This window comes from Catharus ustulatus, chromosome 7, assembly GCF_009819885.2.
Source record: "Catharus ustulatus isolate bCatUst1 chromosome 7, bCatUst1.pri.v2, whole genome shotgun sequence".
In the NCBI taxonomy this organism is placed as follows: Eukaryota; Metazoa; Chordata; class Aves; order Passeriformes; family Turdidae; genus Catharus; species Catharus ustulatus.
In genome coordinates, this window is record NC_046227.1 from 35,742,787 (window position 1) to 35,768,416 (window position 25,630).

At 39.0% G+C, this 25,630-nt stretch overlaps 1 protein-coding gene across 1 annotated transcript in view; it reads left to right on the forward strand.

Annotated features, from left to right (window-relative positions):
- Positions 1 to 25,630, forward strand: part of ARHGAP15 (Rho GTPase activating protein 15) — a 321,465-nt gene that overhangs the window by 48,099 nt on the left and 247,736 nt on the right. Inside the window, exons 4-6 of the mRNA XM_033064260.2 lie at positions 1,575 to 1,636; positions 2,935 to 3,022; positions 9,048 to 9,137. Of these exons, the coding sequence (XP_032920151.1) occupies positions 1,575 to 1,636; positions 2,935 to 3,022; positions 9,048 to 9,137 (240 nt within the window). The remainder of the gene's footprint in view (positions 1 to 1,574; positions 1,637 to 2,934; positions 3,023 to 9,047; positions 9,138 to 25,630) is intronic.

Consider the following 25,630-nt stretch of genomic DNA (forward strand, 5'->3'; position numbering starts at 1 on the left):
GTTTCTGTTTCCAGATGGATAGAAATATTAAAAAGAATAACTTCTCTCATATGTTGTTTGGCATCTCTGGGCCTGGCCAGCCACCAGAAGTTTTATGCTACAAAAACGAAGTGTTAAAAGAGGAAGAAAAATATCAAAAATGCAAAATAAGGGAAAAAAAAAAAAAAGAAAAAGTAGGTGGAGATGGGGATTAAACCTTATTTTAGCTCTGCTAGTTCACCCATCCATCACTAGATAAATAGTGACATAACTCTGCACAATAATCCCTGCCCTCTTTCTCCCTGGGCTTTCTGTGGTAATGATATGCATGACAGGAATTTACACGAGATAAGTGCAAATTACAGAGCAAGCACACGCTGATCCTCATGTACCTGCTTGAGAATGTCACCTAAATCATGCAGGTCCATGAGCTACAGGCCTTTCCATAGGTATGTACACAGTATTTATGTCATCACATGTTGTATATCAGCCACAGACAAAATCTGAGGAAATTGTGAAACATACTACCCTGTTAAAATAATGCTATTTTGTACAGTCACAATAACAGACATGTTTGATTTAAAAATCCTTATATTGCCTGTTTAAAGCATGTTTTATTGCTATTTAATGGCTTTGCAGACAGCAAAATTCTATTGAAATTGTTATGAAATTGCCCTGTGATGCAATTTACTACAAAAGACCATGTGGAGTTTCTAATATCCAAGTCAGGCACTGGCTCAGTCGTGTTTGAAAGCAAAACCAGACTCACTCTTAATCACAATTTTGTTTCTTTTTATCATTACTGACACAGTTGAGACATTTTTAGTTAATGAGACCTGATGAGATGGGAGGTTGTTGTGTTTGGCTGAAAAACAGTTGTCTTGTTTTGTTTGGTTTTTAGCTTTTTAATATAAATTTAAATAGACAAAAATAACCCCTATCCCAGCTGTATCCCAGCTGTACAATGGGATATTTCAGCTGATCAGAGAACCAGGGGTCTGAAAGGGGATCTGGCTTAAGGAAGGTGTTCAGGGAGGTATAGGAGCACAAATAGAAATGTAAATAAAACATCAAGCCTAGGCCTTGCTTCTGATACACCAAAACTCTAGCACGGGGTTGGGACCCTAAAATCAAGCGTCACAGTCCTATGCAGAATCCTCAGTGTGGTGTGTCCCTCTCAGCAATTAATGAAACTCAATAAAGAAAATGATATTTTAGCATAATTTACTTGCAATTCATTTAAAATTCTCTTTTGCTCATAGCTAGAAATTTTGCCTGCATCAAAATAAATTTCTTCTAAATAAATAGAATAAAATGAAGCAAAATAAAACTTTATTGGGTTTTTATTGTGGTTAATTTTGTGTGTAGTAGTTGACTTCAAGTGTTGTTTGCAAATATTCAGAAGAATGGAATATATCAGAAAAAATAGGTGATTAAACCAAGAATTAGTATTAAAGTGCCCCACACTAGAGAAGCTGGATGCAGACTCGTGTGCAAGTATTAAGTGTTTTTATTCAGCTGAATAAAAAATGTGATTACTTATTATAACATTATAAATAATGTTATTATTTATGACCTTTTTTTCTTTCTTGCAGGTAGTGGAGAAGGAAGGATATCTTCTAAAAGCAAAAATAGCAGATGGTGGCAAGAAATTAAGGTATAACATGGGAGTGTGACAGTGCCCAAAGGGGCTCCAAGAGAGCTGGAGAGGGGCTTTGAAGGGCCTGGAATGACAAGAGAAGGGGGAATGGCTCAAACTGGCAGAGAGCAGGGTCATATCAGATATCAGGAGGAAATTCTTGCCTGTGAGGGAGGTGAGACCCCAGCACAGTTTCCAGAGAAGCTGTGGATGCCCCATTCTACCCATAACTGTGGTCATTTGGTATAAATTGGTTACTGCATTTAAGATATATTCCAAGATTTACCATTTGATTCCTTGGCAATCCATATTCACCCAGCCTATCCAACTCATAGGAAAGTTTAAATCTGCACATAACACGCTTGACCACTCACACCTTTGTGTACTTACAAGATCTCTTTCAAATGGAAAGAAAAAATAGAGAAAAATACTGAAGATCTGAAGTGGTGCTTACCAATAAACAATTTACCATGTGGAGCAGAACAACAGTGGATTTAGGAGTGTTTCTGTAAACATCATACGTTATGAACCCTAAATTCAAAAGTCAAACAAACTTTGATCTAAAAATAGCTTTTTATCAGATCAGATTTATGATTATGTAGTGGTTTGAAACCTGTTTTAGGTAACATACACAATAATATTTTCCTCTGAGGTGAATATTATGTGTTTTTGTATCAGGGGACATTCTTTTACATGTCTATGTGTATTTTCACTTCTTCCTAGCCCCAGCAGTTTTTCAGTTCTCTGGGGCTGTACCATGAGCTCCTGATATTTAAACCTTGATCAGATATTGTTCTTATCATCCTTGCATTTCTGTAAACTTTTAATTTAGGGAAAGGAGAAAGCATTTTGGACCTTTCAAAATAGACCTGTTACTGAGCTCTGTATACTCAGATCAACATTTTTCCTTCTCAGTTTTATTTTAAGTATTGGATACCAGAAGGGCAACAGCTATTTCAGAGTCCTCTACATGTGAACTTTGAGCATGTGTGAATAATCCCACTGTTTTCATTTGACAACATGGCAAAAAAAGAAGCACAAAGGGGCTTCAAAATGTGAATGAGGAGAAAGAAGCCCTTCAAGCTTTGATAGGTTACATTTTGGGTATAAGAAGGATGGTGCAGCTCCATCAGTGTTGATGGAAGTTTGTTGACAGTGTTGACTTTAGACCATTTTTGTTTCTGACATATACATATTAATATTTTTGATGTTTTAATAATTAAAAGACAAGTCTAAAAATTAAATATCTTTTACCTCCTGCTTGAATGCCTCACAGATTTCTCCTTTTTTTTTTTTTTTTTTTTTTTTTTTTTAAGGAAAAATTGGTCCACCTCCTGGGTTGTTCTTACTGCTCGGAAAATGGAATTCTACAAAGAATCCAAGCAGCCAGCACTGGCCAACCTGGTAGGCAATCAACCATCCAATATCCTCAGTTTCCTGGCAACTATTATTTCAATATAAAAAGTTTGATGTTTACAGAGGACAAATTTAGACTGAGTTGGCAACTTCAAAGGTTTGAGAGCAGCTGAAGGAAAAATGCCTTGATAAACTCTTAATCAGATGTGGTGTATGTGAAGAAATAGGACACATCATGTCCTTTATTAAGAGGTGCATTTCGAGAGTAATTGCAAAGTGAGACAAATGGTGAGTGACTACCCAGTAATGTGAAGGTAACACTTTAAATTAAGGTGCCACTTATAAATGCTTTATTCTTATTTATGAAAATGATCACTAAATGCAGCTACTTCCTCAAATAACGTACTATAAAGTATGTTATAAAATGCATTAGTAATAAATGCTGAACAGATGATGCGATGAGAATCTGTTGCAAAGGATATTGTGAGGCGTAAATTGTATTAAACCATGCATGTGCATCTTTAATACATGAATTTAAGTTGTTATCTACCATCCTATAAAGTGGCTTATACATTAATAAATAATAATAAATTATTTATAAGTGGCACCTTAATATAGGGTGTTACCAAAGCAGAAAACATTATAAGTTAGCAAAGTGATTTTTTATCACAGTATAAATGTGACATCCACCATATCCCACTAACCTTCCTGAATATTTCTATGACTCCATCTAATGCAGCTAATGCAATTTCTGTAGCCTGTAGTTACTACAAAGTGAAATTTGCAGTACCTTTTTATTGTGCCCCAAGGAAAGGCCACTGATCTTCATCTCAGGAGATGTGACAGTGGTAGTGGAGTGTGTTCCCCCAGTGCTGGGCACTGCCCAGCCTCAGCGTGGGCAGCAAAAGGGAAATTTGGTGGCTCTGTGACACTGTGGGCAGTGAAGGGATGGGTTTGACAAAGCCCTGTTGTGAAAGGCTCTCAAGGCCTGATCAAACCTGCCAAATCTCATTGGCTTGATGGGTGGCCACAAAGGTGCTCTCTTTGGCAGGAGTCACAAACAATAAGTTTATTTTTCCTGTGGCAGGTGATGCAAACCATTCTTCTATAAATCCTAGATCTATCAATGCCACCTGTCATAAAATCAGCTTTGAAGAGCACCTTTTCATGCCTTATATTTTTTGAAAGAAGGTGAGCTGTGTAGAAAAAGAACCCTAAAACTAAGATATGAAACAATAAAAATAAATAAAGGATGAAATCTGGCACTTTCTACTTGTGTTTGTGCTAGTCCAGCTGGAAAATGCAACTTCTCTGCAACCATGAAAAGAGAAAAGCTTGAATTATTATTTTTTTCAGAATCATCTGTTTTCCTTAAAGTCTTTCCTTAAAGACTTTTATGTAATTAGGAAAAAGAAAAATGTCTAAGGTGAACTTATTACAACTATTCTTATAGTTTACTAAATGTCTTACACCTCTACCTGCTACCTCTTCCCTGTCTTTGTGAGCCCTCACCCAAATTCCAGGACAAAAATGGAAAATTAACACACAGGAGGAGCTCTGAGGCTCCTCAACATGGTTCATATCCCCATGAGCTCCTTAGGGATTTGGATACTAAACTAGACCTGCCTGGAGAATGGGGTTTTGGCCCAGATCTCAAACTGTTTAACTAAAAAAGGGATGGTGTGTTATGAAACGGGACCTTCGGAGAGGTCAGTCCCTAACCCTGAAGCCTGAGTCACCACCAGTGCTCATTTTATCACTGAGATAAAATCTCCTTCCTCCTCTGCTAGGAAGAACACAGACATATTGAACCTGAATTTCCTTCATTCTGGGAGGGAGAAAAAAAGTACTTTTTTTTTTGTTGTTTTATTCCATGCTAGATTTGAACACTGGGGCTGTGAACTCAATGTTCACTAGGTGAGAAAAATCTGTTAAAGTTACATTTTCTGTCTGTTGCATAAAACTTAAATGTAACAGTAAATAAACAAATTGGGTAAAACTTGAAAACAACAAGAACTGTCAGTGTTCAAAATCTTATAACCTAGTTTCCTAAACCCAAATTTTGCACATCAAAAAACACAAAACTGCTATCCTTATCTCCTCTGTTAAAGTAAATGCAATGCTTATTTCCTTTGTAAACCACTTAGCCAGACATAATTTTGATAGTGGAAAAGGACTAATATAAAAAAGATTCATTACAAGCCATTTGTTTACAGATTTTATTTTATTTTTCCAGTTTTAGTTTACTTTGGAAAAGGGGAACTCAACCATTAATTAAATAATGTAAGAGAAGCTGTGTTCATTCACGATAGTGTGAATTATAACAAAGCAGTTTTATTGTTAGCAAGAAAATGAGTGACTTAACAAAAAGATTAATGTTCCTTTGTATTCTAAAGATATTAATACATTAATTATTAATTATTAAATACTGTACTTGGAGCAAAAATTTAGACTAAGACAGCATCATTAAAAGAGAAATGATATTTCACAAAACAAAGGCAGCAGGAGAGAGGGAAATGAGAGCACCTCTAATCACACCTCTTTTCATGACTATGGGATTGAATAGCATTTAGAGGTGATCTAAAATTCTATTTGTTTAAATCTTTAGTAATGCTTTAATCAAAGAACTGGAAATATCTAAAAGGAGGTTTTGCTTCTCCTGTGTACGACTGTAGGTGCAGGATTGACTTTGCTGCTGCTTTGCATGGATCCATGGCTTTGCTTTCTGGTGAAGTTGGTGACAAAATCTGGAGTTATTGGAAGTAATAGAGCACAGCAATTAAAGCACACAGAGGAGAGATTCAGAAAATGAGATTGTTTACAAATACTACTGAAAATGCAAGTTTGCATCCCATGTAGCTAAATCATTAACTTTTGCTGCTGCCTTGATCTTTTGTGCTCCTGGCTTTAATACCATTTTTTCTTTTTTTCTTTTTTTTGTTTTGTTTTGTTTTGTTTAACCATTCTTATGAATTTGACTAGCTCTTTATTTTAAATTAAAGACATTGTGATCTAAGTGAATCACAGCTCCATCCTTCCTTACCAGTGTTTAATTCTATCATCAGTTGGTCTTTGTGACCAAGAAAATTTAGTCACTTTATTCCCTCAGATAGTTTATTCAACAGAGGTTATTTTAACCTCAGGTTATTAGCCCATCTGCAAAGTAATTTAGTGAGTGAAAATGCTGCTGAAATCCATATTCATGTTTAGGAAGATTTCATCTTAGCAGACACTTGTATCAATTTACAGCATAACCCCCTGCAACAACATTGATATAACATAATTGCTCTGACTGCAGAGCACAAAGCAAGGACGTGGAGAGCTCAGGCTTCCCAGTCACCTTAACTTGCTCTCTCCCAGTGTCCCTGGGTGTTGCATAACCTGGGAAGCCAACTCTGTAGCAGGGAAATGTTTAGGCCAAAGTGAATTTCCCCCAGATTTCCTGGAGTTCTGATGGATTTCAGTGGGTGCTCCCCAGGTGTGCAGCAGAAGAGTGATGGGCAGTTTCAGGCTCAATGGATCTGAATGATTTAGCGTGAAATTTTTATCAGAAGCTTCACGTTTTATGCCCTACCCATGAGTTCATAGGCACATTGTGGTCAGAAGTGATAGATTCTCCAAAGGATATGTTCTCATAGAATCATGGAATGGTTTGGGATGGAAGGGACCTTAAAGATCATTTTGTTCTGCTCCCCTACCATGGGGAGGGAGAGCTTCCACTAGACCAGGTTGCTCAATTCATATTTTTTTCCCCCAGAGAAAGAGACTGACTCAAATAATTATTGCACATACAGAAGCCTGTTCATCTTTCCCACACCACAAGCCTGCATCCCATCCTTTCTGGAGAGGGAGATGCACATGCTTGTACTTTTCTTCTGCTTAATGCAAAATTTGCAACAGCAGCAAAATTACACTGAGTGCTCACTGGCTGCACAGAAGGGTCCAGATTCTGCTGTTGCATATATTTTTGTGCAATAATAGGAATTAGAGATACTGCTGACTTGACTCTTCCATCTTCCTACAACACCCCTCTAGGCTTTTCATTGTATTTTCTCCCTTCTGCATTCCATGACAGTTTTCCTGAGGAAAATATTCTGTAACCCAGTAATGTTCACTATCAAAAAAACTATTTCTCTTTCATTGTCTACATGTTAATCTCTTCTTTTAATCTCATAATCTGTTTCCAAAATTTCTCAACTCTTTCTGCTGGTGGAATAAAGCTGCCCTCCTTTGTTAAAGTATTTTCAGACTCAAACTACCCATGTGACTAACTTTTTTTTTCAAAGAAAGCAAGATTATCCACTTTGAGAAGCCTGTGTTGTGTGTTCCTGATGAGTTGCAGAGCTGCCTGTGTGGTGCAGAATCTGGGCATTGCATGGAGTCCTGGAGATGAGCTAAACCTCATAGCCTTATTTATAAAAGTATTGGAATATTGAAAACTCATTTATTTCCTCCACAATTTGAATATTTATTTGCGTTAATATATTGGTGTTTCATTTTTTTTCCAACTTTGTAATTTTTGCCATGCAAATATTAGCTGGCTAAATTTCACAATATTTTAACAAAATGAAGTCTCAGCGCTGCAGTTTTGATCTGTTATTAAAAAATTGGAAAGTCTAAGCTCTTGTCAGAGGCCAGGCAGGAAATTTGAGGCAGAGGTGGGGAAAAAGAAATCCAAGCTCTTTTCTTCCAGTGGTTTAACCACAAGAACATCCTTCTGTTTTGAAGAGTATATTTCTTCTATTAAAAAAATTAATAATAATAATTTTTTTAAAAAGGAACAAAGGAACGCAGGACTGTCAGTTTTACTGGAGCTTAACCATCGTGGTTTTATGGTTTGGCAAATGAAGAACATAATTACAATCCCAGTACTGAAAACTTCCAGAGACTACGCCTGCAAATCACTTGACCAGGATCTCTTTGCTTCTTTTAACCTAAATGGGTTCTTTTCCTCCCATCTCAAAGGCATCCTGGAGCACACACATACTTCAGCCTTTAATAACAACATCAGAGAAATTGAGTGAGCAGGTTTTGGAAAGCTGAATCTGTGGCTGGTGCTGGACTGGCTGGTCTTAACTCTATAAAGTCTGTTTTCTGTATCACTAATGTCATTTTTAGGGTAACTATGGCTTAAGAGCAGCAGAGAAAATAGTTGCATCAAGCTGATTAACTAAATTAAGTGGATACCACTCCATCCCCTTCACAAAAAGGGAGTTAGTGGTGCTTTTTACAATTAACAGTAGTGTTTTTACTGTTGAGTAGGATGTGCAGCAACCCAATCTACAAAGCCTACTCTGAACTACATGGGCTTTGCCAGAACTGCTGCACAGGCAGAGTCCCTGGAGAAGGAGCTTTGATGGCAAATGAGGATTATTGAGCTTTACACCAACTCCCAGCAACGTAAATGATACAGGCAAACAAATCTGCTCTTTGAATTCCTTGCATCCATATGGAGGAGCAGGGGAGGCAGGGCTGTGCCACTCCAGGATGCGTGGACTGACACTGAGAAGTATCAGCCCTTGTGCTGAGCTCTTTCTGGGTGTCACACATGCCCTCGAAGCCTTTTCTTCTTTTTTTAGGAGCAAGAAATGATAATTTGTTTGGAGAAAGGAGATAGCTTGTCTTAGAGATACGATGCATGTTCTTGTCTAATTTCTGTCCTTTCCAGTTGCATCAGTTTAAATTTGCTTTTGGAAAACCCACAGTTTTTTTCCTTTAAACTCAATGACTCTTCAAGAGGTTTGGCAAAGTAAGCACTGAAAATAGATGGTCCATGTGTCTGCATTTGTGTTTTAATCTACTATGTGTTACACTAGACTGGTTTTTGAACCATTTAATTGTTTTTAAAATTATGTTCTAATATAAGAACCTTATTTCAGAGCTAAGACACCCCAAGAGTGGTTATTTAACAATACCAGGGTTCATAATGAAATCTTTTCAGTGATATCAGCAGCTGTGCTACAACAACCTGTCACTTTAACTTGATCTATTCTTTTTTTATCTGATAACTGTCCCCATTTGTGAAAAGTCAGGCCATATTCATGTTGTTTTTTTTTTTTTCCCCCCATTCCAGAAACCGGGACATAAACCTGAGTGTGTGGATTTGTGTGGTGCTCGCATTGAGTGGACCTCAGAGAAATCCAGCAGAAAGAATGTCTTTCAGGTAAGAGGCAAAGCATTCCTCTGCTCTTTTGAGTCTGAGCTCTGTGAAAAGGTAGGTTTTATTTCCTTGGTTTTAATAACTAGAGACTGATTTAATACAACATTTTTCTTACCAGTAAAGGAGTGCAACACTTTATCCAGCATCAGTTTACTATTTTTCTAAGAGAAGGATTTCTGATGACTGAGTCTCCTAAACACTTGAGAACCTGTTGATTTATTGATTAATGCTCTATATTCAATTTGTTTTTAAAACTTAGTAGGTAATTGCTTTGGGTTCAGGCCTAGAATCTTGACCTAGAGGACTTCCATAAACACAACTTCTTCAAACTGCTTATACAAGCACGGCTCCAGCGCAGTGCGGTTACTCTGTTTATTTTTATTGCTGCTCAGGGTCCTCAGACGGTGATGACCCAGGTTCACTCCTGTGAAGGGAGGGGAGGGTTTTAAAAGCTTGCCTCTGTCAGGGCCAGCAGAGAAGGACATGCATTTCTCACAGGACTATTCTTCATTGATGGAAAATAATATTATTTAATTCCTTCATCCAAATCCCATTGAATTGAAAGGGAGGATCAAGGCCCAAGAAGATGAAAGGAGGGGAAAAGCATTACTGCAAGGTTAACATTCCAGGATCTAGGGGCTAAAATAGTTTATTGCAACATCTTCAGGTTTTGGACATAATCCAGCTCCCATGAATATCAGTAGAAAGGATTTGTTGTTTTTTTCTGTTTCACTAAATGTTGCATCAAGCCACATCAAAATATTATTCTCTATGAGCCGAGTTGTTTCCCAGAGTTCTAACATTTAAAATGTTTAACAATACAAGCAATAAAGGGGGGAGAGAGGCAGAAGGGAACATGTCAGGGTCAGGATCCTCTTAGTTTACCAGCCAGTCCTTTGGCATCATGACCAATGAAACATGCTGGAGGAACCAACTGTGTCTGGGTCTGGGGTGAAATAAAAAAAAAAAAAACACCACACATAAAAAAAAACCCCTAAGGGCCTGTACGTGGCTTCTTAAAAAGAAAACTCTTTGGGTCAGCTGGGTGTTACAGAGGCTTTTTCAAGGTTTATTTTTCTAGACATCTTTCTTAAGCACATGCAATATTTAGAAATATTCCTTTTTTTCCAAGACAGTGAGACTTATGCTTCTATACCCCCCACATCTTTCAGGTTGTCTTGAGACAACACTTGGGGCTTTGTCATTTCCTAGGTATTTTTAGAATAAATATTTTGGTTTTGCTGTCAATCTTCAGCTTTTTCACTTGGAATGTGATTAAGTATAACCTTAGCCTTCACTCCTGCAACCCCCTGAGCACACTGACAGGTCTTCTGAGCTTCTAGGGTTTATTTCTCACTTTGCAGAAAGCAAAATTCCTGTTTGGAAATGCGTTTCGGAGCGGTGATTCATTGCAGCTAATACATTTCCAAAGACAAACGAAGCTCTGTTATTGATTTCCCAAACTGGTGGTACGAAGGCTCTGCAATGCATTTTCTTCTCACTTCTGTTCGTGTGAGGTGTAACTCCACTGAATCAGAATAATGTGAGAAAGGAAACTCATGCACTACTGTTTGAACCCATTAAAATGTGTCTTCATCAAGCCAATAAGTGAGTGGGAGAGACATTAAGAAGTAAAAGCATGGGAGGAAGGACATATGTTAAGACACATTTTGAAAAGGGATGGAGCATTGTTTAGACAGAGAGCTACAAGAAGATTGTGCCAGATGGTAAGAGCGAAAGAGGAGAAGGCTTTGGCACCAGTAGTGGTGACATTTTGGGAAAGGAAGGGACTTGAACGAGACTGGTGCTACATGAGCAGATAGAGTGGGAAGGGGACTGGAGAGGGAGCGAAGATTTGTGAGATAGTCTGGAGGGAATCCAAGGCGAGTTCGAAAGCGGAGAGGTCAGTTTGTACCTGGAAACCGAATATTTCAGGAAACACTTCTTCTGATCCACTTACTCCTCGTGGGTGGGAATAAAATTGATAGTGTTTGTCTACTTATTCATAGGTTTGTTCAGATGAAAACAACACGGGTGGCTTTCTTTATTGCTTTTTTATTTTTTGCAACCTAAATATAGATGCATTGCATTGCTATTTGATTAAATACATTAGCTGCTTAACTCTGAAATGATCAGAAATAAGCATAATTATATCTTCAATGCCCATCAAAACATGTTGGCGTTTTGTTTCATTACTTTCTAATAAAACCTTCTTTTCTCATTCAAACAGAGCCGTGGTTGCTTTGTGCTAATGTGTTGTATTAGAAGTAGGTGCAGAATTTTGAGTTTGATTTAGCCAGGGTGCTCAATTTGAGTTCATGAATTATAGATCATAAATGGAAAATGACTACTGAAATTTTGGGTGGAAGAAAAAGAAGGAAATCTTGGATTTAAAATCTAAGCAGATGACAGTTAATGGATAACAGCAAGGAGATGGAGCATAGGAGTATCATAAAGAAAAACTAATTGGAAACATGATCGATGCAGTGAGAAAAAAAAAAAAGAGGAAACTGCAAGTAAATTATATTCAGGCAGGAAGATTTGGGTTTCTGGTCTTGATCATGATGTTTTCAACAGTGTTACTCCTCTCATTTTAATTGAGCTACTCCCTTTTTAACAGGATAAGTCTGATCTGTCTCACACTATCCAATTTGTGCATGCAATCTATTCCTGTTCTTGATGAACACATTATGTGGGGTTTTTTTTTCCCCCTCAACTTTTCCTTAATAGTAACTGAAAATATGCACATCTCATAGAAGATAACCTTCTGATTCCCTTTAATTTATTTTACTGATGATGTAGCTGGCACCAAGGAAAAGACCTGGTTAGAAACAGCTTTCCATGATGTGGGGAAAGGTAGCAGCTTGCAGTGAGGCACGGTGCTGTTTGTTCTTGCTGGCTGAGTGATGTGATGCACTAGGTCTTCATCGGAGGAGTGCTGAATAAAAGAAGATTTATGTTCAAATCACATGCTTTAAATATTTCTGCTAAGTGCTAGTTTGCTCTTTGGTGTTTAGCCTGAAATTTAAAGCACTGAGGATTAAAAGGATTACAACATAATCTTAAATAATCCTAAGTGTCATTTACAGGGAGATGGTTGTAATAACTAAATAAAACCATGTTAAGGGATGGCAGTGTTGTCAGTCAGCAACTGGAAAAGAAACAGTGCTTGTGTCACTTTGTTGTTCTCCTCTTGACTTTTTTTGGCTTAGTTTGATATTGGGTAGGTGTGTTTTGATGTGAATTATCAAAAAAGAAAATAACTTAATGGGCTGCCTTTCAGTCAGTATGATATAGTTGTTGAAACACCACTAACTAGGCTAATTTGCTGATTTTTTCCCCCTATATTCTGTATTTCCTACTTTTAGTAAAATTTTCAACTGGATATTATTCTTCCCCCTGTTTTACTCAACCTCTACTCTAAGTCAAACAGCCTTTAATTTGAAATTCAACCCAGACTCCATGGAAGATGTGCCCTTGACCTCTGGAGTTTTAATTCTGGGTGTTCATTAGCACAGTCCTGTGGTTGTACACTATTTCCTTGAAGAGGTTTTGGGAGATTTCTCTCAGATAATTCAAAAAAGAAAAGGAAAAATAGGAGAGAGGTGAAAAGTACAAAAATGGTTGTGAGCAGCATAGTTATGAATCGATGAAGCTGCTTTGTTCTCTTAATAGCACCATTCGTTTGACTAACAGGCATTTTTTGGTTTCTTTAGTCATAATTTTGCCCTGTTCACCAAGTTCACTTTTAGGAAGGTTTCATATGAGGAATTTCTGGAGTTCTGTGGCTGGGCTCTTGCCACAGATGTGGTGTGATACCGTTTTTTGTTTCAGTGCGCTGCAGCTGTAAGGGGTTACTCAATCCTTACAATATTAAGAAGTGTAAGTGTCTTTTACAAATAGAGAAAGCTGTATAAGACCTACAGTATTCCAACAGCGAGACAGCTGAAAGTACAACTGCACCTATGCGTAATGTGGAAGAATTTATCTTGCAGCTGTTTCATATATAATAACATTTATGGCGCTGATCCTGGTAACTCCCTTGTCCTTGAAGCTCTCCAGCTTTGTCCAGGCGCGTAATCTGAATGATAAGCTATTTTGTTCTACATATTATAGGATCAGGATAGTATCTGGAAACCTCCCAGGAAAGGTTTAAGTCACTGCTTTTTGCCATGGGAGGGATCATTTTTGTTTCCATGATCTCTCTAGAGGAAGCACTGAGAGTGTGACGTGGAGGGGCTTGGATTGGGATTGGTATTTGGGTTTCGTTGAGTGTTCTTAAATAAAAATGCTGCACAGAAGAGGGAAATCTCAAAAAGCCACCTTGAAATCTTGTGGTGGTCCTTATCAGCAGCTGGAGCATGTTCCCACCCAAAACCTATCCCAGAGTTAGTCCCATTTCCTGAGCTTGAGAGGGCTCTTGCTTTCAGCTCCAACAAGTTGTTCAGGAACCTTTGCTGGCTTTGAATCTGCATTGCATTTGATGGACCTCTTGTGAGCTTGAAACAATGTTTTGTCCACTTCTGGACCTCCCTGCTGTGGCTGAGGTTTAATTGCAATTCCAGAGAGCTGAATATGTTCTTGCCTAATTAAAAGACTTAACCACGTCATTAGGTGGTGTTGCAAAGAGGTTCTTTAAATAACATGCTTATAATTAGATAAAAAAACCAAAACAAACAAAAAAATTAACTCCCCCTAAAAATGAAAAAAAAGGTAAACCACAAAATTATATTCATCTTCAAAATAAGTGTGGCCATCAGTTTGAGGGAGGTGGAGCACCTGGAATTCCAGGACAAAGGGAAATTGTTTCCTACTGCCAAAGGACAGGGATGGATGGGACACTGGGAAAGAATTCTTCCCTGTAAAGGTGGGGAGGCCCTGGCACAGGGTGTCCAGAGCTGCCCATTTATCCTTGGGTGTGTCCAAGGCCAGGCTGGATGAGGCTTGGGGTTCAAGGTGTCCCTACCCATGGAATGAGAACAGTTAAGGTCCCTTCCAAGCCAACCCCTTCTGTGATTTTACATAAATACTCTTTTTATTGTTGTAGGTGGGAGATCTTGAACATAACAATGTGAAACAGCCTCACAGTTGTGGTTCTAGTTCTCTGTTTTAATTGGTTTGTTAATGACTTACTGGCAGAGCTCCTGCCAAAATATTCAGTAAAACCTAATCAATGAATGCCAATAATCTTCTGACTTCTCAACATATCTACTACTTTCTGTTGTAACCTAAATCCAACAAAACCCATGAATGCATTATTTTTTCATGTATTCAGTTTTCTTTTTCTTAATTTCTTTAATTTTGAATGCCACATAAGATTTAATGTATTTTTTGGTGATCAAAACAGTAAAGTGAGAGTGACAGTAAATAGTGAATGAGGAAAACCAGCCTGGATTGTGAGGAAATTTTTGCTGGAAATAGAAAATTGCATACAATATGCATTTTAAACCATATACAAGTCACTTTGACGTCTAAAGACATTAATATGATAGTTCAAGGTGATAAGGAGGAAAGACCTGTAGTGATCCTTAGTAATTTCATTTTTTTGTTATTTATTTTTTGTGTATGAAAAAATGCAGATTTAACTGTAATCACTTCACCTGTGTTGGCAGTAGCTGCTCTTGGGACCCAAGAAGGTGCGAGGTGTCCCTGGTTAGTAAAGAGCAAAACAGGCAGAATAATCAGCTGAGAAAGGCAAAGATCCTTATCTAATTGAGAAAAGCAGGAGCCTGGTAACAGGAGCACTCTGGAATATGCAGTTCTTGTTTCAGAAGTGTTGGGTGAGAAATGGTCAGGCTTTGACCTTCTCTCACCAGTGTCTCACTCCTCAGTCTGATGTTCCTCATGTTAGCCCCAAGAGAACGTACGGAAAATGAACGGGAATTCAGATTGCTCAGTAGTCGTGGACACAGGAATTCTTGATGTGATTCATGTTCTAAGGAACATCAGGTAATAAAGCCAGTTTTCCCCAAAAAAAGTGACAGAAAGAGGGACAGATGTCATTACCCCTGTGACACAACCAAATCTTTACACGAGGACAGGAAATACAAACTGTGAAGGCTTTGATTTCATTGGTCTTGGAAACCTTAACAAAAATGAGAAAAACCAAACTTTTTTATAACATATTTAACAAAAATATTTCAATGTTTTGATATTTCAGTATTCAAACCATAATCAATTTGGAACTAGCAAGCAATCAACAGGAGAGCATTTGACTGACAGCAGTGTGCCTTTAAAAAGTTTGGGAAACTGAGTCTTCAAGTTTTGCAATAAAATTTCAACGAACTTCTCTATCAATTTAACCTCTGTAATAGAATTTCAAGGAACAGCAACTTTATTCATAAAAAGGACAAACAAAGCAATTAAGTTAGAGCTGCCACAATGTTATAGTTAATCTGTTTCTCTCGCTGTGGTTTCTGAGTCTGCTTTGGGGTAACACAAACCTCTCAGTTATGTCAGAAAGGCCTTGTGTATTTTGTGGCTATTGAATCAGAACATTAGGATTTGGTTATTATTATTATTTTTATTATTATTATTAAAAGAAAAAATTAGAATCCTAATTCCCACTTTTTTTAATGATGTAAAAATACTGTTACTCTTCATATAGGGAGGTCCAATCCTGATAAGCAATATTTTAACTATGTTATAGTTGGCTTCTTGAAATAAGATTCAAAATTCTCAAAAAAGTTTTGGTTGATTTGTAGCTAAATTTGACCTTAGCTAGGCAGGTACTTTTTTAATGTTTTTCCCTCCACAATTATTATCCTAAAAAAATCAGGAAAAAAATCTCTTGAAAAGTGTAACCTTAACAACTCATGGAGGTCTTGGGACAGCTTGAAAGCCTGGCTGAAGCTGCCCTGAGCAGGGTGCAGTGGTGCTGCTGTCTCACATCACCTCCGTGTGGTACCCACTGCAGGCCCCCTAAATGCTGGAGAAATCCAAAATCCATTTAAAAAGCGAGCCTAAATTTTCCATGAGACCAGGCTGATTTTAAAAACTCACAGTCTGTATTCCCCCAGTCTGACATGGTGTGTATGTAGAAGTCTGTCTGCTGAAAGTGATTATTATAATAGCTCACTGTGCTTTTTAAGAGCCCATCTTTTGGCAAATCCAAGTGCTGACACGTGAGTGCCTGTGATAGGTACGAGTGCCTGTGTGTGCTCATACACATGTGCTTCTCAAGAAATTATCTGAACCACTTAGCCTGTGACAGCCACGCTTGCAGCTTTCACAAGTGCAGATGTTATTTGTCCATCAGAAAAGAAAATATTTATTTCAAGCCACAGGCATTTTCTGTGCCGCAGAAATAAAACATAGCAGCAGTTAATGCTTAATGTGCGTGTGACATAATTTTGTCAGGGACAGAAGCACGGCTGAGCACAAGGACCTGGACAAATCTGTGAGAGCAGAGGAAGCACCTTGGAAAACGCCGACCCCACATGAGAAAGCAACCCGGGCAGCGTGACAGAGGAGCAGCTTATTTTCCCCATTGTTTTTTTTTTTTTTTTTTTTTGGCTGAATTCACAGAGGGTCGTGCAGTTGGAGAGGGGAGGAGGGGGCTGGAGCGATATTATTTTGTTGTGCAGCTGAAGGAGCGAGCGGCGCTTTGCAGCTCCCGCATGAGAAATGGGCTGCAGCCTCTGCTGCATTATTCATAAACATATTGCTGCCATCTCGTGGGCAGCGCACGGGCGGGCAGGACGCGGGCAGGGATGGGAGCAGGGATGTGGAGAGGGATGAGGACCGGGATGGGAACAGGGATGCGGGCAGGGATGGGAGCAGGGATGCGGGCAGGGATGGGAGCAGGGATGAGGCAGGGATGCGGGCAGGGATGAGGGCAGGGATGAGGACAGGGATGAGGGCAGGGATGGGCAGGGATGGGGCAGGGATGAGGACAGGGATGGGACAGGGATGAGGAGAGGGATGCGGGCAGGGATGAGGACAGGGATGCGGGCAGGGATGAAGACAGGATGCGGGCAGGGATGAGGACAGGGATGCGGGCAGGGATGTGGGCAGGGATGAGGGCAGGGATGTGAGGAGAGGGATGGGGCAGGGATGAGGACAGGGATGAGGGCAGGGATGAGCACAGGGATGCGGGCAGGGATCAGGTCAGGGGTGCAGGCAGGGATGCAGACAGGGCATCAGGTAGGGATGTGAGCAGAGATGCAGGCAGGGATGTGGCAGTGGATGTGGGGCAGGGATATGGCAGAGTTTGGAGCAGTGGAATTGAGCAGGGATGCGAGCAGGGATGAGGTCAAGGATGCAGGCAGAGATGTGGAAATGGATGTGAGGCAGGGATGAGGGCAGGGATGTAGACAGGGATGCAGGCAGGGATGCAGACAGGGCATCGAACAGGGATGTGAGCAGAGATGCAGGCAGGGATGCGGGCAGGGATACAGGCAGTGGAAGTGGGTAGGGATGAGGACAGGGATGCAGGCAGGAATGCAGACAGGGATGCAGACAGGGCATCGGGCAGGGATGTGAGCAGAGATAAAGGCAGGGATGTGGTGTGGGTGTGGGGCAGGGAAGGCAGGCAGGGATGTTGGCAGTGGAGACAACCAGGGCTGCCCAGTCTGTGCCCGGTGCTACCAGGGCTCTCCCTCTCCCCATGGCCTCATCCCGCAGGGCTCTCTGCACCCACCGTGGTGACAACGAGCCTTTTTAAAACGTCTTTCAGCCCAAATCGATGCCTGGTTGAGTAATTCAGACTATTAACTGGTCTAGGGGAAGATGTCCCTGCCCAGGGCAGAGAGTTTGGAACAGGTGACCTTTCCCTTCCTATCCAAACTATTCTGCAATTGCAATAATTGCAATATACACTTATTTAACTGGTTTCTGAATCAACTGTTTTTTTTCTTTTTTTAAAAATAATATCCCCATAGACCTGTGTTCTTTAGATTATTCCTTAGGTAGTAAATTTATGTTTTGAAATGGTGATTACTTTCTGATCAGCTGATAGGGAAAACGTAAATGACTTCACAAGAAGAACTGGTTCAAGATAAAGCTTGTAATGAGAATTATGGCTGCTGATAGTCAGCAGGGTGAACTTGATAAAGCACCTCTGGTGTGAGGGTGGCTCTTGGTGCTGTGTTTTGTGCACTCATGGTCTGGAGAAAATAGTATCTTCTTAGTTCTGGCAACCAATAACTGAAAGAAAAATGTAAGAAATGCAAAAGAGGACTGAATTTCCTGATGCTTCCTTAGTGCTTCTCCTAACTGAAAATAATGAAATTAATTTGATAGCATTATGATTTTTCAAGTGGGATTTTTATGTTGTTTTTTTAGGTTTTTTTTTTTAATTTAATGTAAGCTAATATGAACAAAAAAAAAGTCTCTTGATAGGTGCCCAAACATTCCCTTAATGTATCAAACTCTTGGGGAAAAAAAAAAAAAAAAAAGGAAAAAAAAAGAGAGAGAGAGAGAAATGAATTCTAAATGAACTCACTCAGAGATAATCAAATCTGACTTGTTTACATGTTTGGTGCTGGTATTTCTGTATTCAGCCACTACATTTTTTAAAATCTTGGCGAAACCACTTGACTCCATTTTTTTTGTGCTTCTCTTTAATGACTGAGGCAGATATTTGGAATTGCCTGGGCATGGGGAGCCTTGGCTGTCCTCTCTCTGAATTTGTGTGCAGAAGGATGCCAGAGGAGAAGTTTGGGATGCACATTTTTTGTGTAGGAGTGATTTCTTTGCGGACAGGATTATTTTTTGGATGCCTGGAGGTGTTATAGGGACAATGGGGGCAATTTAAATGCAAGGGGAGAACTGTAGGCAGTGACCTGCCCTCTCTTTTAGATACTACACCTCTGGTTTTCAGCAGGGCAGGAATTCCTAAACTGTGATTCACAGACCACTAATGGGATGGGAGACTTTTTTGAAATGGTAATGCAGGACCAGCCGGCATGAGAAGCCATTTAAGGTAGTTCCCAGATGAAAGGAAAACCCACAAGAACGTTTTCCACCAGGGACCCTGACTTTTCAAACCTCCTCCTCAAGTTTATTGATTCTGAGGATGCGCCTCCAATTGATCCCAGTTAGAGACTATTTTTATATGGATTATGGGAGTTGTTAAAAATTTGAGATTGAGTTCAAGGGCTGGATTTCTTGAATTCTGGAGTGTTGCGGTTTTTTACTGTTATGAGGTTTTATTGTTTTGTTTTTGGTTTATTTCTTTTTTTTGTTGGTTGTGGGGTTTTTTATTATTATTAACTTATTTTTATTTTTTTATTTTTCCTTTCATAATATCTACTCTGATTTGGGATAAATAAATTCCGAGGAATCTCAGCCACTACATCTGCAATTGCATCTGCAAAACACAGTGATCCAAGAAGTTTAGCAAACATTTTCATTGGCAAAAAACGTTGCAAGGAGAGGATGTGGTTTGTTGACCATTTAGCTTAGAAATAGTTTATCAAACTTAAATTATCAGACAACTTTAACACTTAAAATCCTCAGCACCTCAGTCAACCCCCTCTTTTTTTTTTATCTTCATAGTATTAATGACTGCTACAAATACATTATTATTTGAAATTTTAATATACTAAAAACCTAGAATGTGTTTAGCCTCCCTCAAGTCAGAGTTTGCAGGTAAATTGTCACAGATTGAACTTTAAACTAATTTTTCTAGGGGCAAAGTATGCATTTGTATACGTGAATATTTGCATGAGAGCACATTTTAATTTGGGAAAATGAGAGCCGATTACTGTGATTCTCTTAAGTAATAGAATAATTATTATTATTTTCTATTATTTGTACACAGTCATCACTAGGTGGAGGCATACTTTACATATTCTATTGAACATGTCATCTGTTATGGACTGAGATGAATTGCACTGATACTGCAGAGTTAAGTGAATGATCCCATTTTTACCCTGAACTGTTGAAATAACCTGTTACCACCCATGCCCAGCTCTCAAGCAGACTAAGCAGACTTGAGTTTCAACCACTACTGCCACTGAAAAACAATTAGAAATGGAAAATTTTTAATCACATGCTACTAGAAATGCCTTGAGTTAATTCAGAAAAATTGTTAATGTGTGGTAAAGTTAAAAGGAGAAAACAAAGCAAGAGCCACAGAGCAAGAGATTGAAAGGACAAATATCTATTTATTCCAATACCTCAGCCTGCAGTACCTAAATCAATATTCAGTGGATTGTCTGGGTTTTTTTACTTCTCATTTATTTATGGTAGCCAAGTCCATTCCCAGTCCATCCAAACCTCTTTGTGGGCTGACTGTGCGGGTTGGATTTTGACTCAGGGTCACAAGACTTCCTCCATCGATGCTCATACACTAATTTCACCCAAACTCTCCTGATTTACCCTGGGGGTAGTTGTTACACATCTGTGCAGGTGTAAATAGCACCATGATTATATTTCTTTCCTTCTTTCTTTATGAGCTGGTAGGGCTGATTCTGTGTGAGGTGGTTCCTGGCTGGCACAGCCCAAGCCCTCTTTGAGGGCCCACAAAAAGAAATTTTTGGGTGTGAATGTGGGAGTCTGAGATAAGAACTGTCTTTCTCCATATTTGGAATACTGTGTTATGACTCTACAGCTTTTAATACCCCCTGACTTTTATTGTTGGAGAAAGAAGGCTCATGGTGCTAAGATTATAAAGAAAAAATACAATTTATTGAAAAAATAATCCCAAATTTTTTAGGTATGGCACTCACTGTCTTCTATCCAGGCTGAGAAAAGTGGGGTGAATGCATTTTTGCAGCTTTGCCATTTCAATATATTTCAGGGAATGAAGTTAGGATTGTTGAGAGATATTTCTTGAGCTTTGCAGCTTCTCTTACACCCCCAAACTGTCACAGTGGCCGTTGCTGTGACTCCCAACTTTGTCACCTGGCTTGGGATGCTCTGCCCCTGATGGACCTGGGTTCCTCCATCCCCTGGGATTGACTCAACCAGTTCCACCCTGGGAATAGACCTTCCTTGAAGTGTAACAGACAGAGGATTAAAAACACTGTAATACACCTCAAATACGCCTCTCTTGTGTTTGGTTTGTTGTTTTTCCTTTTTTTTTTTTCCCTGTATATTATTTTTTTAATGATTTGGAATCACACTTTTAATAATTATATTCACAATCTAAAAGTAAATAAATATTGTGTTTAGTGCTCAAGGAATTGCCAACCAGCACTCAGGAAAGTATGTCCAGCAATTTATCAGTGTGTAGAAAATAATTATAGCAATATTTTGAAATGCATTGGTTGCAGTTTTGTTTTGATTTATAGAATGTAAATAATCAGTTTTGATTCTTCTGTTTCAAATGACTTTTTTGGAAGTAAGGCTTTTGAATAAGAGTCCCTCAAACCAAGCTGCTACTCCTGGGAAATTCCGTAGTGGTATGTTATGGCATTTGAAAAATGCACACCTTCTGAGAAAAAACAGGAAAATTCTGTCAGACAGACTGATGGGAATTCCCAAGTTTGGAAATGCAAGTTCTGTTGGAAAACAATGGCAGCACAATTCAGCTAGGGCTGCAGTTGGAGTGAAAAGGAACATGTTTTCACCATTGCATACATTTTTTTTTTTTTTAATGTGTGTGTGTTTTGCTTTGTTTGGATTTTTTTGTTGTCATTCTGGAAACAAATATTCTACATGATCGGTTAAAAAGTGCAAAGCAAGGAAAGAGAGAGAGTAATGTGTGTTGGAACATAACATAGGCTTTACCCATGTAGAAAAGTGTGAAGAAATATGGTAAAATTGAATGTAAACAAAGAAATGGGGAAAATGAATGTGGGAGTGAAGAACTGTGCAGAGAGTAGGAAGAATGTAATCCAATAGTAGAGATCAAAGGAAGGCAAGCCAATTTTTTCAAATATTCCATAATAACTTCAATGCAGCAAGGTAAAGGAGCTGAACAAAGGGTCAAAACACCACAAATGGGGGAAAGGAGAAAACATTACACGCAGCGAGGAGTGCGCAATTTATTGTCATTACTTTTGTTTAGGATCAATTATTCCCTCCATCTCCTGGCATCTCAGGACTCTTTTATAATTACCAGCACTATTTTCTCTCCCTCTCTCCTGCACACACGCTCCGTCTCGCTCCCCCTTGCAGGCAACACTTCTCCTCTCGCGCAGATTTGAGGGGGTAGGAGGATCTCAGGGGTTCTTTGCAAGATGCTCGTTTCCCACTGCAGACTGTGGCATTGCCAGGACTCTTCAGGGGACTCTCTGCCAGCTATCCTTAAAAGCTTGCAGAGGAGTGGGAGAAGATTTGCATACTGCCCAAGCAGGGCCAGATTTGAACCCCCCTCTCTGCTGAATAGTTTGTGACTGAGTAAATGATGACACCAAAATCGCTGCAGCTTCTGCAGTGGAGTAGGTGCTGTGCTATGCCAAGTTACTAGGGTCTGTCCCTTATTTCTTCTCTCTCCCCAATCCTAAGATGCTCCTTTTTTAATAATTCAGAGATTTCTTTTCACCTGCATTCCCCCTCTCTTCTGATTTTACCTTTCTCTGCTCTTGTTTTCTTTTCTCTTCCCCTTTTTTTTGTATTTTAATAACATATTTTGAGACTTTTTTTCTCCTGTTCTCAATGTGATGACAGTGTATCCTGATGGAAAGATAATAATGCCCAAGGAGGTTTTCTTTTATGAATTCTGCTGGTGTTACTTTCACATGCACAAATATATCATCTTGATTTCTAGCTCTGGGTCATTTCATTGCTCTTGTATGTCTTGCTACGAGATGTTTCCTGTAATTAAAAGATTAGGTTAAATAGATTATTTGTGCTGCCCTGTCTACATAAATGTTCTTTTTCTCTGCCTCTAGATACTGGCTTTTGTGTTTTAAGGCAATCTTGTGTACATGGAGTTGCATCATGTCTCCTTTGTCTTTAAGCTGCTGATTTATTGGTAAGAGAAGCAATCAAACGAGACATTTACCGCCATAGCCTCGTAGGGTCAGTGAATTAACAGGTGCCAATAAGTTCTAAGGAAGTGTTTTAATCGTTTCTAAAGTATTTAATTAATGGACTTTCTTAGAGGAGTGGTGACAGAGCAGACATAAGGCTGATAAATATTTAATGCTTGTATCTAGGGAACTTTTTCTCCCTTTCATGTAATTTGAGGTGTTTACTAATGGAAAACAAAACCTAAATTGTTGTGTAGCATGCAATCAATGCTAAGCTGCTATTAGATTGTCCAGGGTTTGGATACCTATCAGGAATTAATCTGCATGTGCTGTGATATTCTGCATTTAGAGCTGGTTTTGTTTCGAGGGGATTTTGGAACTGGGTTTCTCTGACAAAGCTGGATATCTGTGCATTAGATATCTGTGTTAATACTTAGGGGTTGTTTCAGGTGGCATCTATGAACAGAATTTATTGAATATTTAGTGTGTGCATGGCTGTTTGCTTGGGCTGTCATGGTTTCAGCTACTCATAGGTTGGTGGCAGAAAAGACTCCAGGTCCCAAAATCGTTGTTGCTCAATGCGACGTTCAAAAAACTTTATCTAAACCATGATGATGAAAATGCCATAATTATGCTTAAAAGTTTGAGGATATTTTTTACTTATCATAATTTGTTATTTTTCACCTTAGAGGAACATTTCCCTACTTGTTACTTCCCTAAGTTTTCACTCCTTTCACTCTTAAAAAAAAAAAAAAAGAAAAAAGAGAAAAAAGAAAAGAAAAAAGAAATTAGCTGTATATAAGCTACATTTGATGTTATATAATTCTTCTTGCTCTTCAATTCTCTTTCTTCTATCCCCATGAAAATAACAAATTCTTTTTTTCCTTAATATCCCTACCTTAAGGAATGAAGTTTGTGGTACAGCAAGTGTGGCTCCAATTATCAAAGACTCTTTCCTTGCAGTCCCTTGCTCGTCTGAGCTTTGTTAAGTCACGCTCTGCTGTGTGCCATGGAATGCAGAGCTTCTTGAAGGAATTGATTCTATTTTGTGTTGCAGCTCAGCAGAGCTCTGATCCGCAATGCTCGAGCACACCAGGCTGCTCCAGACCCCTTTTGCCATTGTTAGTGCAGTTATTAGGTTGTAAGAGTTGATTTTGTCCTACCAGGAGGGAGAAGTTGTGGTATTGCAGGACTGGGGACACGGCACAGACCAGCCAGTGCTCTCGCTGGTGACAATGCCTTGAGCAGCTCAGCTCTGTTGATCACTTCTAATTATAATGGCACGCTGCTGGAGTAACAAAAAAGCATTTATATAGAGTCCAGGCCTCTTGACCACACAGAAAATGTAACTAAGATCATTGTGGTTTACTGGTAACATTATTTTATGAATCCCTGAGCTATTCATAGGGAAAAAGATATAAAAGATGGAAAAGATGGCAGCCTGTAGCACCTGAGGTGGGAGCAGGAAGCTTTCTTAGATGAGAGTCACAAAAAAACACTTCTGGAGGTGTCTCTTGTGCTATCTAGAAATTTGGACACACAGATCTATGGAAATTAGATAATGCAGGGGGCAAAATATTTATGATTACAAAAAAAAAGGTCTTATCAGAACTTAGCTAATATATACTATATACTACTTGCATGGTATAGTATATTCCATATTGCACTTTTTTCCTTCCCTTACTTTTAAAACCCCCTCTCTTCTCCTCTTTGCCTTTTTTTAATATAATTGCTATTTGAAAACGTTTTATTAGGCATATATGATGTGTCCATTTGTTAGGGCTAGGTTTGAAGTCATCCACATTTTCTTTCCAGCTCCGTAGCACGTAGAGAAGGATGTGCTTGTAATCAGTCAAGGCAAAATAATTGGAAATAGGAATAATAATATGGCAATGGGGCAAAATAATTGGAAACAGGAATAATAATGTAGCAATGGCCAATGTATTTGTCAGCTTGCCTGCGATGGTTTTGGTTTTCCACTTGACTCAGTGAATGTGTACAAGGCATGAGGGGAAGCAGGCATCTCTGTGAGTCTGATGTATGCAAACCTGGAAATGCAGTTATCACAAATGTTGATTAGATCTGCTGATGTAATTAAAAATACACATCTGCCTCTTTGAAAATGCAGCTCCATTCTTGGGTTTTTGGTTTTTAGGCTCTCAGAGACAACTGTGCCAATCTGAGCAAGTCGAACAGTAACTTCGTTTGGACAAACTCTCAGTCTGCTACTTTTTGTTCATAAATGCAGTTAACAAGTTCTTTTGTACTTCTTTGAGTGTTAATTGATGTAAACAAAGTCTGCATTTTATCTAATCCCACTGAAGCTTGTTAAAATTAGAGATGTGCCAAATTATTCCAAAGCAGGTTGTAAAGTAAGTGAACCATTAGATCCACTGGCTCACAAATGGCATAGACAATGTGTGCTCTGTTTGCTTCTTTTTCAGGGACTGTTTATGTCAGAACTTTCAAATCACAGGTTTTTTTGCATCTCTAACATTGTGTTTAGTTAATCTGTATGGCAGAAATATAGTACAAGCAGCAGGGCTGAGCGTGCCCAAAGCTATTCCTAGAAAAGTCCATATATACACTCCTAATTGAGCATACCTAGCAATCAGATCCTCTAATTTCTAT